Here is a 16,138-nt window from a genome sequence, read left to right on the forward strand (position 1 = left end):
ATTCGCATTTATAATATTAGTAAGGATTACGAGTAAAATAAATAACCTGTTCTGATGTATACATACACCACTAATTACAGCTACAAGTTGCTGTGTCAAATTCTCTAAGTATAACTACTAGTACTGTAACTAAGTAGTAGTAATAGTAGAGTGTAGTAACGATGTACACTTGCAAATGGTAGTAATCTTGTAACACTACTTGTGTTATTTCCCTTAGCTTACACACAACTTATTTAAGTGAATGGACAGAAGCTGTATAAAAAAATTAAATATAGAATTTTAATTGTGGTGGCAGGTGGAAAGAAAACTTCCGGTAATTTAATATGGTTTGGAACAGGATTGAGAAGACAGAATAGGTTGTAAATCACTATAGTTAGAGTAGATAAAATAAGGAGTAGATAGAATCATAAGATTGTGTGTAGCTTACAACTGAGACACAACAATATTTATTAAATAATAAATATAACATAAACAAATACCCTGAAGAATATTAAATATACACAAAAACAAAACACAATACAATAAGTTCAGTTGCAAAACACTATGGATAGAAACTTTATTGTGTGCTGGGATATGGCAGTGCATATTGAGAGGAAAAAGATTATTAATTACTATGGTTTATTGTGGTTTTCCTGGTTATGTATATACCAGCTTTAAAATACCGGATATAGGGCGGCACAGATGTAAAATAAATACAAGAGTTCATTAAATCCAAAATATATTTCGTAAAACGTCCGTTGACAAAAAACAGTTTAGGTGGAGAAAATTCCAAATTTACTCAAATTACAGTTTATCAGTTGCGGTAAGAATGTAGGAAAAATAATTATTAACTCAGTTTTCTCAAGTCTTTCTTACTTATGCCTCGGCTATAACTCAGGGTTCACATAAGTTCCAGCATCAGACCTCTGAGTAGAATATAAATGTAATTACTGTAGAAATCTCAATTTAATTAAATTCAATGTTCAAAACGTAATTTAAACTGTCAACAGGATACTGGAATGGCTTTATAATAGTTCAACAATGTCACAAGGGAGTTTCAGCAAAAGTCCGTTTTAAGGACGTTACGATGGTAAGATGGCTAAACTTTAGCTTCTAAAATATGTCTAAAATATAAGTTGAAAATAACCTATCTCATCGGTGCAGGAACACGTTGCAAACACTCGCACTTGGAGTTTCAACAATGCCGATTATCTTAAAAACACTTATTTTCCTGATCTTACAAATCTTAATTAAATTTAAATTATTTTCCTGAGGCCAGCGTCGGGATAATCCCAAACGAAGAAACGCCTTTTCTTACTTCCGTTACACTACTGATTGCACGGCTGCACTTTCGCCTAGCGGCTGGATGCAGATATCAAATACAACCTACGGCTATTATCACCGCAGCAAAGAACAGGTATTATGAAAGTAATTAACAATCAAAAACAAAATGTGAAAATATTGTACATAAAATATCTGCGGTGAAAAAATATTAGAAATATGTAACAGAAATAAAATTACAACAATCACAGAAATATGAAATCAAGTTAGGTTTGAAGGTATTATGTGCAGTCCAATGTTCATATATGCTAGGCTGTAGCATGACAGTTCTGTAGTTCCATCGTTAAGCAGTTCACTCGGGACGTAACTCATACAGTATTCTTAAATAATATAGTATTGTTAATAATAACAAATACATAAATATTAATAAACTTAATAAATAGTTTATTATATCTGTACGCCGTACAACGTAACCGTACACTGTTTTTTTTTCATTATAAGCAACTTGATTATCATAATATTTTAATGTTAGTGGCAAGTAAGAATATAAATGTTTCAAAACACAGAACTCATTGCAGCTTGCGCAACCTCATTTCGTCGAGGCCATCGAAGGAAACACTCTGGAACAAAATGTCTGTGCGTGACATTGCGTTGCATGAGAACTGAGCGAGATTCTCCCATGAGAACCAGCAATGCATGACCTGGACTATTTGTAACTTGCATTGTGTGATCGCTTCAGAGACTACTTTCTGACAGATCTAAGGAAGCGGTGTTAAGTTTGGTCGTCCTGCTCCCAGAAACGAGGGATTTGTTTGTCAGTTCTGCATTTGATATTTAGCCCACACTTCTGCACCAGTTTTTATGAACTGAAGTCAATGCTTATATTTACGTATAGTGACTTATTTGAAGTATAAACTTATAGTTTAAAAAACCCTTTAAAAAATGCTTTTATCATTGAAGGAACTAAAAATTAAAAAAAAAAAGTATTTTGTTTAACAGCCAAATAATGCACCACGACGCTGTATAACTAAAAGCGTGGGGTGCTCTCTTCTTTAATTTTCGTACCCACCCGATTCCCCGTGTACTGCCTCGCAAAGGTAAGGCACCCGAAAACTCTCATGACATGTTGTCACGAGACCTTATAAGTGGTCATCTGAGCTGATTCTGCTACTCCCAGTCGTCTGTCGGAAGCAGGGGGATACGTGGGCTAATACCCCTCCCCCAAGTTATGAAAAAATTTGCAAAATATCAGTGAAGACAGAATGTTGCTGTGTGAGAAGCCACGCCACCTACGGCTACTAAACGTAGGCTCATATGTCTGTGTGTTAGTGTTCGTGTCAATAGTCTTGAAAGATTTTTTTTTAAATTCATGTGTTACGATTTTAAAATTATTTCTATTCCCCCCCACCCCCCCACCACCAAATCTCCATCAGAAAAAAAAATTCCTGTATGCCCCTGTCCCAGTCCCAGGTGGACACGAGATTTCCAATTTGACCGCAAGCAGCAGCGCAGCTACAGACCTGCAATGCCTGGACTTTCCAGGGAATCAAGAATTATCAGGAGACGGCATGCCGCGACGTAGTTGAAGCCAATTTTCTTACCTCGTCATCGCCAAATATTTTCCACCCAAAACATCGTGGAAATGGTGCTTGATAACGCCAGAAGATGTATGGATTAGAATCTGCGTCGATAAAAAAAAATCACATTCATAACAAATGAAGTCATTTAAATCTGTTTCCATAATGCAAACACTACACTTCAGCCAATTTTTTGGACGTCGAACCAATATGGCGAAATAATTAACTGAAGAAAAAAAAAGGTGCGTGTATTTACGTACGCGGGATAGAAGTCATACTTACATGGGTAATAAAAAACAGCTTTAATTTTCCATGCAAAGAATTGATAGAAATGAAATAATTAAAGGACCGGTGTGGTATAAATGTGAATGGTAAAGTATGAATTCAATCAAATTAAAAATTCAAATCAATACTTAGTATAAAATCCATTATTTAGTTTAGTAAAATAATCCAGATAATGTTTAATTATTAATGAAAATCAATAAATATGCAGAATATTTATTATAATTTATTAATTTTAATTATTTATTGTAATTCATAATGCAAATTAATTATACATACGGGAACATAAACGCACCTATTTAAATACACTTGAAAATATTTGTAAACACAATTTCTATCATTAATATTTACAATAAATAAATGTTTTTAGATTGTATGGATCAGTATTCAGTATTAACCACTAAAGTATATGGTTTAAAAGCACATGTACATATAATTTGTGTTCGTGAGTAGGGGTTTTTTTTCATCCTGAAAATTTTAGTTGCATGCTAGGCGGGCATCGTAAAAATTCATCCTCATAAAAAAAATTTTGAAGTGAAAACTTCTATGGGAAGGTTTGGATAGGGAGTAAATTCATGTACATAAGTCGTCATCGACATGGTCACGTGACGTGTTAACGATAACACTATATCTATTTCTATTCCTATTAGTGCGCTTTTAAATCTGAAGTATACGATTACTATGCAGTAAAAAGTGAGTATAAAATATATTAATATTCTTATATAGATATATAGTTTGAATAACGAAGTGAAGCAGTTCGGCACTGTTCAGCATTCCATCCCCTCCTTTCCCTTCCCCTGTCCTCCTTTCCCCTCTCTCTCCTACTTCCCCTTCCTACACCCTCTCTTCCTCCCTTCCCCACCGCCTCACCAGCGCTCTCTGACGAGTGGTTTACCGGGCCTATATATACTCGGCTCCTAGCCTCTCGGTCGTCTGACTCGAAGGCTGTCACTGTGGCGGTGGCGTTGCGTTCTGGTATGTACTCGGCCGTGAAACTTAGCGTCTGTAGTTAGTATGATGATCTTGCCTGCGCGTTGTGGCCGCGCCTTCACATTTGTATTTTTGCCATGTATTGTAATGTTTCGTAATTCCTATCAATGTTGGACCCTTCAGATCATATTTGAATTTAGTTTCTTTTGCTCACGCCGAGTACTACCTGTAGCTTTGCGTAATATTTCTGCGGTTGTATATGGGCATGCCACGATGGTATTGGACACTTCTTGTCGAGCCGCATTATAAATTCTTTCTCGCTTTTGCCTTCAGCCTAGCGGCCCATATTACTTGTTTGCTACTTCTAACGCTTCGCCACCATCCCCGCTTTACTTTCACATTGTTTTAAATTGTATTAATTATTGTATTAATGAATATTGTTTCCCACGGGAGCGCACGAGGAGCACACGAGGAACACATTATTATTATCAATTGCTAAATTGTTAACCTGTAATTAACTCATATATGCATGTTATATGTTTTCGCTCTATAGGCATTTTACTATGAATAAATAATATATTTTTTGTAAAGGCTTATATAATTTTCTTACAGCACCAGTTGTCCACTGCCGTGGGTTTTATAGTAAAAACCCCTTCCTGTTTTCTCTTTTTCAGTCGGAGTCTAGGCGGCTACAACTTCTGCGCTATTCTGCTTCGGCAGTGGTTTTGCTGTGTGTTTTGCTTGTATTTTTTCATGACCATGAGCGGCTCGGGAGTCAGTTGGATCTACCGGTTTCACCGCGACGAGCTGATACATTATCTCGAGGAGAACCAGCTTCCTGCTGCGGCGAGCGACACCATAGCTGACATACGCGCCCGGCTCTTTCAGTTCATACGCGAGGTCAGTGACGTCTTGTCTGGTGTTCCGTCGGCGCAGGCCACACTGGAAGTAAGTCCGGCTCCCGATAATTCCTTTTCTCAAAAATTGTTTTTGTCTGTTCTCAAATCCCTTCCTGTGTTGAGTGCTAGTGAGCCCAGGCCTATTTTAGATTTTTTTTGCATGCTGAGCACCTCGCTAAATTTAATCTGGTGTCAGCTGGCGCCTTTATGAAAGCTCTGCTTAGTAAGTGTACTGGCGTGTATGTGTCTAGGTTAACAGAAGGTAGATTTCCATACATTTAAGATGGTACTTCGTGCTGTGTCCGCTGTGTGTCTTGTACGCGTGTAAGCGCGATTTGATTTTCAGGTTTCAGCGTCCTAATTAGTCAGTAACTCATTATATTGATGAGGTTGTTTCCTATGCCGATGTTTTGGAAATTGACATGGCTGAGCCTGAGTTAGTACAGCTTATTTTAGGCAACTTTGCACCTCTTGTGCTCACCCACTGTGGTATGTTAGCTCCACCTATCACCTTTGATGCCTTGCATGCTTGGGGTAGTGAGGTAGATGCGCGGTTATTGGCGGTGTCTAAATACGAGGCTGAGTTCTTGCCTCTCCCTAGGTCTATGTCTGTGTCACGTGTTCGTGACAGAGAATTTCACAGCTTACAGGTTACCTCAGATTTTCGTGGCAGTGACGCACACGATGCTGACTCTTGTGTTTTACGCACGTATGAAGATAATAGTCATCAGCATTCTTCCTTTTCACCAGGCTTACATGACAGCTCACGTGCGCGGTCTTCGCCACCACGTAGGTTTGACAGCGGCTCGCGTGAGCGCCTCCTTCTGGGCGGAGCGGCTAGTGTAATTCCTCCCGGTGGCTGTCAGTCCGCCCCGCCTCTTGAGACTACGCAGCCGCGTCAGTGTTTGATTGGCGGTGCTGTCGCCACTTCCACGCAGCGATTACAGGGTGTTCCAACACACACTCGCGCTCGTTGCGCAAACTGTTGTGTGTTTGGACATGTGACTGAGGACTGTGATCAGGCACGCATTGATGTTAATGCCCGTAGATGTTTTTCTTGTAAGGGATTGGGTCATTACCGGAGTCATTGTCCGGGAAACGGCCATTGACAGGACGGAAAAAGGTCGTTTCTGTCGCTTCTATAGAAAAGCCTCTAGCCCTGTTTTTCTGAATATTTTGCCCGTGTGTATTCACGAGCGTTTCTTTTCGGCCCTAGTTGATACCAGTGCTACGTGCTCGCCTATTAGTGAGACATTTCTCCAGATTGAAACATTTCCTAAGTTTTCTTTTCGTGTATTTTCTGAAAGCCAGATTAATATTTGTGTGGCGAATGGTGAGTGCCTTCGCGCAAATAAGTTTGTGGTTATTCACTTTAAGATTAAGCATTTTTCCTGGAATTGGAAGTTTATTGTCGTTCCTGGTCTTTCACCTAATTTTATTTTGGGTTTAGATTTTTTGAGCAAGACTCGCTGTGTCCTGGATGTGGGCCAGCATGAGCTCTGTTTTGACTTTGCTCCTTTTGTAAAGATTCCCTTAAGATAGCAGCCTAGTAATTCCGTTATTTTTGAGTGTCGCGATTCGATAGCATTGCTCAAGGACACGCTATTGCCGACCTAGTTCATAAATTTTCTGATGCCATCACCTCTAAATTAGGAAGCTGTGACATTTTGCCCTATGAGTTCTACTTAAAGGATGAAGTTCCCGTCCGTGCTAAATATCTCAAGGTTTCTCCCCATAAACTTCAGGCCATACGTGACATAGTGGATAAGCTATTAGCTGCTGGTGTAATTTCTGCTTCTACATCTGATTTTTCCTCTCCCACTTTTTTAGTGCGTAAAAAAGATGGCGCGAGTTGGCGTATGGTACATAATTACATTCCTTTGAACCATAAAATTGCTAAAGATGATGTTTATCCGCTCCCCACTGTTTAGTCTGCCCTTCAACATCTAGGCAAGGCTAGATATTATTCGGTTATTGACTTAAATCAAAGTTTTCACCAGTGCCTTTTAGATCCTAGTTGCCGCAAATATACAGCATTTTCAACTCATTTTGGCCATTTTGAATTTAACGCCTATGGGCGTTAGTTTTGGCAGTCAGGCTATGAGACGGATCCTCTATCATGTCCTTTCTGATCTTAAGTATGATTACGTGTTTAATTATGTCGATGAAATTGTTTATAGCAAAACCTTTGAGGATCATATTACTCACCTGACTGAAGTCCTTTCTCATTTACGAGGGGCTAATCTCACCGTTAACCCCAAGAAGGTTACACTAGGAAAAAGTCTGTTAAATTCTTGGGTTATGTTATTTCACAAGGTACCCTCCTTATGGATCCTGACAAGATCGCCCCTATCATCCAGTTTCCTAGGCCTGTAAATTTAAAGGGAGTCCAGCATTTTTTGGGTATGTTAGGTTATTTCTCCAGGTTCATTAATAATTTTGCCTCTTTATCTGTGCCCTTAAATATCTTACATAAGAAGGATTCAGTTTTTGAGTGGGGCCCTGAACAAGATAAATCTTTTCAGGCGCTGAAGTCTTGTATGGCTTCACCCCCAGTGCTCATTCTACCCGATTTTAGTAAACGGTTTGCCGTTCAGGTTGATGCCTCGCACAATGCACTTGGAGCCGTCCCAGGACATCTAGAGGAAGGCCAAATTAGGCCCATTGCCTATGCTAGTTGTTCGCTATCGGAGTCTGAGCAGCGATTAGGTGTCTATGAGAAGGAGGCCTTGGCTTGCCTATTCGGGCTAGAAAAATTCGAAAATTATCTCGATGCTCGGGAGTTTAATTTATTTACCGATAACCGAGTCCTTAGTTGGCTCTTTAATCATCCTCATCAGCTGGGTAAGCAGAGTCGTTGGATTTTGAGGTTATCACGATTTCAGTTTGTCATTCATCATATTCCAGGTAAAGATAATGTTATTGCTGACTCTCTTTCGCGCATGTTTTGCACCGATGAATTCGAGCCTTTTGAACCCCGCCTTTCTGATGCTACTAAATTTATCACTGCTTTTAAATTATTTCCTGAATCCTACTTTAATATCAAGGAATGTCAGACTCAGGACCCCCTCTGCCAGAAGGTACTTACAGATCTTCATGATAAGAAGGCTGTTTATTCCCTATGTTGAGGAGAGTGGTATGTTATATTTTACAGGAACTTCTGGCAGAGCCCGAAAGGCTGTTGTTCCAGCTGTCTTGAGGCCTATGGTGTTCACCTATTTTCATGCATCTCTCTTAGGTCATCTAGGAATAGATAAAACTTTTCGCAGAATTTCAGCGCACCTGTTTTGGCCCGAGCTTCATGCTGATGTTCGGAGGTTTGTTCGATCTTGTCTCGACTGCCAGCTTTCGGAGCCGCCTCATAATTCTAAGGTGGGTTTGTATGCTGCTGATCTTCCTGTATCCCCCTGGCATGTCTTACATATTGATATTTTTGGTCCTCTTACACTTTCTAAGAAGGGTAATGTATGTTTGCTTGTTATATTGGATATTTTTACGAAATTTGTCATTTTATTACCTCTTAGAAACATGAAGGCTGCTACTATCGTTAAAGCGCTTAAGGAACAGGTTTTCAAGTTGTTTGGTCCTCCCTGTATGATTGTTTCTGACAATGCCCCGTATTTTTGGTCTACTATCTATAAGAATTTTCTTTTTGAATGGGACGTTAAACCTATTTATAGTTCAGCTTATTTTCCGCAGGGCAACATGGTAGAGCGGCAAAATAAGGTTCTCAAAAGCATCCTGGTTTCCTTCTACCGGTCTGATCAGACTCTTTGGGATTCAGACATTGAGTATTTCAATGTCGGACTTAATTCTGCTCTTCATTCTGCTACTGGTTTTCCACCCTCGATCCCGTTCCTAGGCCGTGAGCTTACTGTTCCTTTACTGAACCAGTGGGGCTTGCCATCCCTCGACACCAGCCTGGACGCCCAGGCATTGGAACGTGTACTCGACACGGATTCCTGTAATATTCATAAGGCCCGTAAGGCCGTTTCTGACAATTATAATAAGGCTAGAGCTCCTCATGGTTTTAAGATTGGGGATTTAGTCCTTTGCAGAGCATTTAAATTGCCTAAGTTGGCTGATCAGTTAAATGTGAAGTTACTTCCTCCTTATGAGGGATTTTATTGTGTCGACAAGTTATTGGGTGTCAACACCCTTTTGTTAAGGTGCTGTAGGCACAAGTTTAAATTCCGAAAGGCTCATGTAACCCAGGTGAAACCTTTCGTTAAATAGATTTTTATGGGTTTGTTGTAAGCTTTGTTTGCAGTATTGTACCTTTCATATGAGATTAGCCTATTGGCCTGTTGTTAAATGTTTGTGTTCCAAGGAACGTGTGTTTGAAACTTGTGTTTGCAGCTTGTTATTTGTTGGATTTGTGCGTGGTGTTGCGGCTCCTTTTCTTTTTTTAGTTTGGCGCACCATCCTTTTTCCCTGTTACCCTTGCTTGCTGTGCCCGACTTCCGCCAGCGATCTTCAGCTTCACCTCACCGAGAGACGTCTCCGTGAGACCTTCCGTTCGTCGCCTCCTCCCTACTGGTGGTACCTGCCTATGAGAGCCCATCGTGCTACCACCCATCGTGCTACCATGAGCTTGCCTGGCGGCTTTCTGCTTGCGTGGAGGCTCGATACTGTTCGCCACTTCTGGGTCTTGGAGAGCGGCCCTGTTGATTCCGGCTGAGTGCTTCTCGCACCGCCGTCAGTCCATGGCTGCCCCTAGCCTTTGCTTGACAGATCTTTGACATCGTAGCTGACCCCTTCGTCAGCCTGCAAAGGCACTGCGACTTGGTGCTCCTTGCTGGAGTCCCCTCCCATGCCTGGGTGGTTGCGACTCGCGGGGCCACCCTGCTTCGAGCCCTTGTTCTGGGCCGATCACTGACTTCATCTCTGGACTTCTTACTCCGTATCAGCCGCTGGCTGTCGTCTACTACTGTTCTGAAGACCTGTGCTTCAGCGTCTTTTGACCTGCGTAGCACCTGACTACGTTCGAAGCCATCTTATTGATCGCCGCGGCGATCCTGAAGCTTGCTGTTTGATGCTGTCACCAGTCTCCGATTTCAACGTCATGAACTTTCTTCATCGTGTGGATCTTCTGGCTCTCCGGGCAGGGATGCTTTAGGGAGGGGGGTTGAAGCAGTTCGGCACTGTTCAGCATTCCTTCCACTCGTTTCCCTTCCCCTCTCCTCCTTTCTCCTCCCTCTCCTACTTCCCCTTCTTACACCCTCTCTTCCTCCCTTCCCCACCGCCACACTAGCGCTCTCTGACGAGTGGTTTACCGGGCCTATATATACTCGGCTCCTAGCTTATTCGTCGCAGTCTCTCGGTCGTCTGACTCGAAGGCTGTCACTGTGGCGGTGGCGTTGCGTTATGGTATGTACTCGGCCGTGAAACTTAGTGTCTGTATTTAGTATGATTTATTATTCTTGCCTGCGCGTTGCGGCCGCACCTTCACATTTGTATTTTTGCCATGTATTGTAATGTTTCGTAATTCCTATCAATGTTGGACCCTTCAGGTCATATTTGAATTTAGTTTCTTTTGCTCATGCCGAGTACTACCTGTAGCTTTGCGTAATATTTCTGCGGTTGTATATGGGAATGCCACGATGGTATTGGACCAGTGGCGGATCCAGAGGGGGGGCCATGGCGACATGGCCCCCCCCCCTGAACCCTGAATAATTTTCTGATTTTTCTCTTAATTCCTAATCATAGTTTTCCAAACTTACAAAAGTATTGTTTTACTGCATGCTCTAAATAATATTACATTTATGAATCAGAAATAACGCACAACAAATGTGTTAGTAACAATTTAATTGTAATTAGTTAGTTAGCCAAAGTGTCAGTGTTGTAAGTGTATTGCAAAATGAACACGCTGTAAAGCCCGTCGAAGAAAATATGGTACTATAGCCATCTAGCGGCGGACGAAAGCACCACCTTACAAAAAAAGCAATGCCAGCGTTCCTCTGGCATATGATAGTACTACCTACTATGGCTATCGTGTTTACATTTTGAGAGCGCTGTGGGCTGTTGATAATTCGTAAAATGAAAGTAAACCAATGGATTTCTCGTAGTTATTGTTTGCAGATGTGCATTGTTAGTGAATTCTTATAAAGGGCGAACAATGGTGAGTACAGAATATATAAAAATGTATATAATATGCAAATGTGTTCGTGTTTCAAATGCCTACTTTATATTTTTTTTGTTAGGGATAAAGATAGTGATTTTATTGGCTATGGTTTGCGATTGAAGCACACTTTTTAGTGGATTGGTTCAGTAAAAATCAGCTAACATTATAAAGAACGTCCGTAATTCACCTAAAAATAATTACAGTATCATCCTATGCCATGTTCAAATTTTTATTTTCGAAAAATACGCACGAGAAGGGGCAATACTTGGGAACTATTTTGATGCACCTCTAGAGACGCGGTACCTATATACACATATTAATTTCAGTGCTGTTTATTACCAACACACTAAATTGTAGTTAATTACAACAAAAATAATTTTCTTTGTTATGCGAATTCGTCAGTTTTGGTAAAATTTGTTACGTACCTAGATCATATAATACATTAAAATATATACTCATATTTTTATGCGAAATAGAATCTTATGACTGCTGGGAAAATTAAATGTAAGAATTTAAACACAGCCTGACCGCCCTGACCACGATAATTGTGTTCAAACTAAAAACTGTATAATTTACTTTTTTAAACTGTTGTTACCGTGCATAGTTCTAGAATGAATCAGGAAATGACACTTTATAATTTAGCTTCTTAATAGAATATTCTACATTAAAATTATATTTGTATCAAAACTTGGAATTATTACACCAGTTTCTAAAATTGTGATGAATATAATTTCTTGCGATCACGGATTTGTACCTGGATAGTAAAATTATGCAACAAGAAAAAAGATAAGGATTATACGATATTAAACCCAACTCAGATCTCAGACTTCTATATAATTTTGGTAATACTGGCAACAAATAAGGGGAAGTAAGATTCTGAACTTGTATTTTGGAGTACCCGGGTTCAGTACCCCGTTAGGGGCATCTTAATACTTTTTATGTTTTGCCTAAATCACTCCAGGCAAATGCTAAAAACTTTTATTGCTACAGGTCATGGCTGAGTCCATCCACAATTTCCTTGAACTGTGTTGAATTAATTCATCTCTAATAACACTAATGCTCATACAAATAAAAAAAGTTTGCTTATTTACAGCTGAAGTTTAATATTAGTTTACACTGTAATATTATGAAATAACGTTTTTAATAATCTCTGATAGCATATTAAGCTTGCAGCAGCCTGGCTATACTTGACTCAGGCTTGCACATCTCCGCGCATACCGATTGCTGCAAGCTTGCTATTACTGTGACAAGCTTAAATCAAGGTTGCTACAAAAACTGATTGCCCAGTCTCATTAAGCTTATAACATTATTGTGGATAAAGCCTTTGTCGTAATGATAAAAGTTAATATTAAATTAATTTGGATGTGACTAGCTTACACAAGTCTAACTAATACTAAGGAACCATTTCATTTCACCCAATTTAAGACTTTATTTTACTTCTTTGCTTGGTTTTACAGGCATTCGAGGAAAGACAAGGATCGGCGAAGAAACGGAGGAAAACAATTAATTCATTTTTCTTGCCAACACTTCCTAAGTCTTCTGTTGCGGATTCATTAGTGCAAACTTCTTTGGCGGCACCACCTCTTAAGCCATCATCATATTCTGAAGTGGATTTATCAGTGCCATTAGGAGTGAATTGTTTAAAGGATGACCCTACTTCTTCTAGCATTATTTCAAACAATCTTCCACTACTTTCGATGGAACTGACACCATTAGTGACGGGCGATTTCACAGATACCTGTAAACTTTCAATAGCAGACCCTACCTTAGTGAATTCTGAAAGTTCTTCAGTACAAGATCTTGGATCTTCAACCTCTAATGAAAATACCAAAGCTGATACATTTTTATCAGAAACAGCTGTCAATGACATTGGAATTTTCATTGGGCAGACTATAGATGACATTCAAAAGAGGGAGTTATTAGCCAATCCTTGGCAAGCTCCTTCAAATTACAAATTTCCACATTCGACACACAACAAGAATGGGAAAGAAGTGAGAAGATTTCTGGGCCACAACCACCTCAGTAAATATAACTGGCTAGTTTTCTCCCCATCTAAACAGGGACTTTATTGCAAGTACTGTCCATGGTTTACTGTAGGGAATGTTGCAGGAGGCCAAAAAACAGTAAAACTGCAAAAACTTGTTACGAAACCTCTAACAACATTTTCTAAGTTGCTAGGGCAAAAAGGTGATTTAGAGGAACACAATAATACTAGATACCACAAGGAAGCTGTGCAAGCAGGTAAATATTTTCTCAAAAACTACCATTCGCCTGAAGACAATATTCTCAATAAAGTGAACAAGCAGCACCTACAAGAAATTCAGGATAACAGGCTGAGACTGAAGCCCATTGTGGAGTCCACTATTTTTTTGGGACGACAAAATATTCCATTTCGTGGACATCGAGATGATGATCAGCTCATGATGTCAGAGTCAGAGACAAATGAAAGCATTTGCAATGAAGGTAATTTCAGGGAGCTCTTGCGTTTTCGAGTAGCTGCAGGAGATACAATGCTTGAACATCATTTCAAACATACTTCCTCCAGAGCTACATATATTAGCAAAACCACTCAAAACAATCTAATTGACTGTTGTGGTAAAGAGATTTCAAGCCAAATTTTGAAAAATGTATTGCAGGCAGGAATTTATTCTATTATATTTGACGAAACTACAGACTTATCACACAAATCTCAGCTTAGTCTGGTTTTGCGGTATGTACACAAGGGTGAGTTAAGAGAAGACTTTATTGGTTTTGTAGATGCTTTCCAAGATCTTGAAAGAGTTCAAGTTAAAGATAGTGGAGACTTATGCAGCGAAAGCAAAACAGTGGAGGATAAATCACATCAAATTACACAAATAAAAACACATATGACTGGCAATAAAGAGCTTTCACTCACAGGAAAAGATTTGGGAGGTATAGTTGTGCGGCTGTTAAAAGGTATGGGTCTTCCTCTACAACAGTGTGTTGGTATTGGCACAGATGGATGCTCAGTAATGCTATCAGAAACAAGAGGGGCAGTCGCTGAAATACAGAAAGAAGCTAAAAATGCTTTAAGAACCCCATGCTTTAATCATGCTCTCAACAACTCTATTTCAAAATGTAGTGAGGTGCCTGCCATAAGAAATTCGATTGGAACTATGAAAGAAACAATTTCGTTTTTTTCTTCTTCTGGGAAAAGAAACATTGTCATTCTACGGAAGTTAGGGGGTCAGTTATCCGGTCTTTGTGAAACAAGATGGGTGGAACGTCATGACGGGGTAGTGCAGTTCTCTGTTGATCTGCCTAAAATAATATCTGCGTTGGACACCATTTGCGAATGGCGTGACCCTGCTACTGCTGGAAAAGCATATGGACTTTCAACAGCACTTTGTGACAGCCAGTTCATAGAGTCTATGTCTTCTCTGAGCGACATATTATCCATTACACTTCCACTCAGCAGGCTGCTGCAAAAACCGTCATTCGATCTGGTTGGTGCGTCAGAAGCAATTTCAAACATAATTAGTATTTTGTCATCTCGTAGAGAAGAAGCAGAGCATCATTTCCATCAAGCGTGGTCTAGAATTGAGGCCCTTGTAAATGATCTCGGCACCGAAATAGTTCTTCCCCGTTTTTGTGGTCGCCAGAAAAATCGTTCAAATTACCAGACAGGAGATACAAGCAAAGAAAGTTATTTCAGGCTTGCTATATATGTGCCATTATTGGACGATATTCTAAATGATCTTCAAGGAAGGTTTCCACCTGCCACCCTTGATGTTTTTCATTTATCTTTCCTGACACCAAGTGCAATTAACAGTCAAGTAAAGACCGAATTCCACGACGGAAATATTAATGCCATTACTAAGCTTTTTCTACCTTTTATGGAGGTAGATAAGGACGCTGCACCTATCCTTCTTAAGGGCGAATTTTTTCTGTGGAAAAGGAAATGGAGTGTGGTTTCTGAATCAACTGAGGTTCCACAGAGTGTGATGAAAGCTTTGAATTCCTGTGACAAGGATGTATATCCCTTGATTCATAAGCTGCTTCATATCCTTGCTACTCTTCCAATCAGCAACGCCAGTTCTGAGAGGAGTTTTTCAGCCCTTCGAAGACTGAAAACTTGGCTGCGGTCACGAATGTCAGAAGATCGGCTCATAGGCCTTGCTCTTTTACATGTGCATCGAGACATTCCAGTGAATGTAGACAGTGTTATTGACAGATTTGCGAAAACAGGAAACCGAAGAATTCCTTTTTTGATATAGTTTACATGCAAGTAGCATGAGTATAACTATTAAAGAAAACATGTTTTTGAAGTTAAAGTTACTTTTTTTTAGCATAAAACTCTATCATTGAGTAAGAAAATAACCATTAAATGTTACCTTATTACTGAGATTGTAAATAAAATTATGTCTTTTTGCTATAAAATCTAAGTGGAAAAATTGTACATTTCAAGTGAAATATTTAAATTATGCATTTAACTTTGACTACTTGTCATCAAAATGTAAATAACTGTTAAAAATCCTTCTTTGTTTGTAAAAATTGTAGTATATATATATATATATATATATATATATATATATATATATATATATATATATATATATGTGTACCTACCTAATTGTTTCATGGTGTAAAAGAACTACAAAAAGAAAGTGAAATAAGAACTTCAAAATAATTATTTATATTCCACTGTCAAATACAACAATAAGCTAATTAAGACCATATTAAACTAACTGGTCTGTATTTAAATTATAAATGTACTAAAAATGTCATAGAAAAAATTACTTGGCCCCCCCCCTGAACACTACTCTGGATCCGCCCTTGTATTGGACACTTCTTGTCGAGCCGCATTATAAATTCTTTCTCGCTTTTGCCTTCAGCCTAGCGGCCCATAGTACTTGTTTGCTACTTATAACGCTTCGCCACCATCCCCGCTTTACTTTCACATTGTTTTAAATTGTATGAATGATTGTATTAATTATTGTATTAATGAATATTGCATCCCGCAGGAGCGCATGAGGATCGCATTATTATTATCAATTGCTAAATTGTTAACCTGTAATCAACTCATACATGCATGTTATATGTTT

General features: G+C 39.3%; 1 protein-coding gene across 1 annotated transcript; it reads left to right on the forward strand.

Moving 5' to 3' along the window:
• The first annotated feature begins 10,592 nt into the window (after positions 1 to 10,592).
• LOC134542074 (52 kDa repressor of the inhibitor of the protein kinase-like) lies at positions 10,593 to 15,427 on the forward strand. The gene is made up of 2 exons (XM_063385984.1): positions 10,593 to 11,069; positions 12,530 to 15,427. The coding sequence occupies exons 1-2, from the start codon at positions 11,067 to 11,069 to the stop codon at positions 15,308 to 15,310; spliced, it is 2,784 nt and encodes a 927-aa protein (XP_063242054.1). The 5' UTR covers positions 10,593 to 11,066; the 3' UTR covers positions 15,311 to 15,427.
• Positions 15,428 to 16,138: the final 711 nt, after the last annotated feature.

This window comes from Bacillus rossius (assembly GCF_032445375.1).
Source record: "Bacillus rossius redtenbacheri isolate Brsri chromosome 4 unlocalized genomic scaffold, Brsri_v3 Brsri_v3_scf4_2, whole genome shotgun sequence".
Classification (NCBI taxonomy): Eukaryota; Metazoa; Arthropoda; class Insecta; order Phasmatodea; family Bacillidae; genus Bacillus; species Bacillus rossius.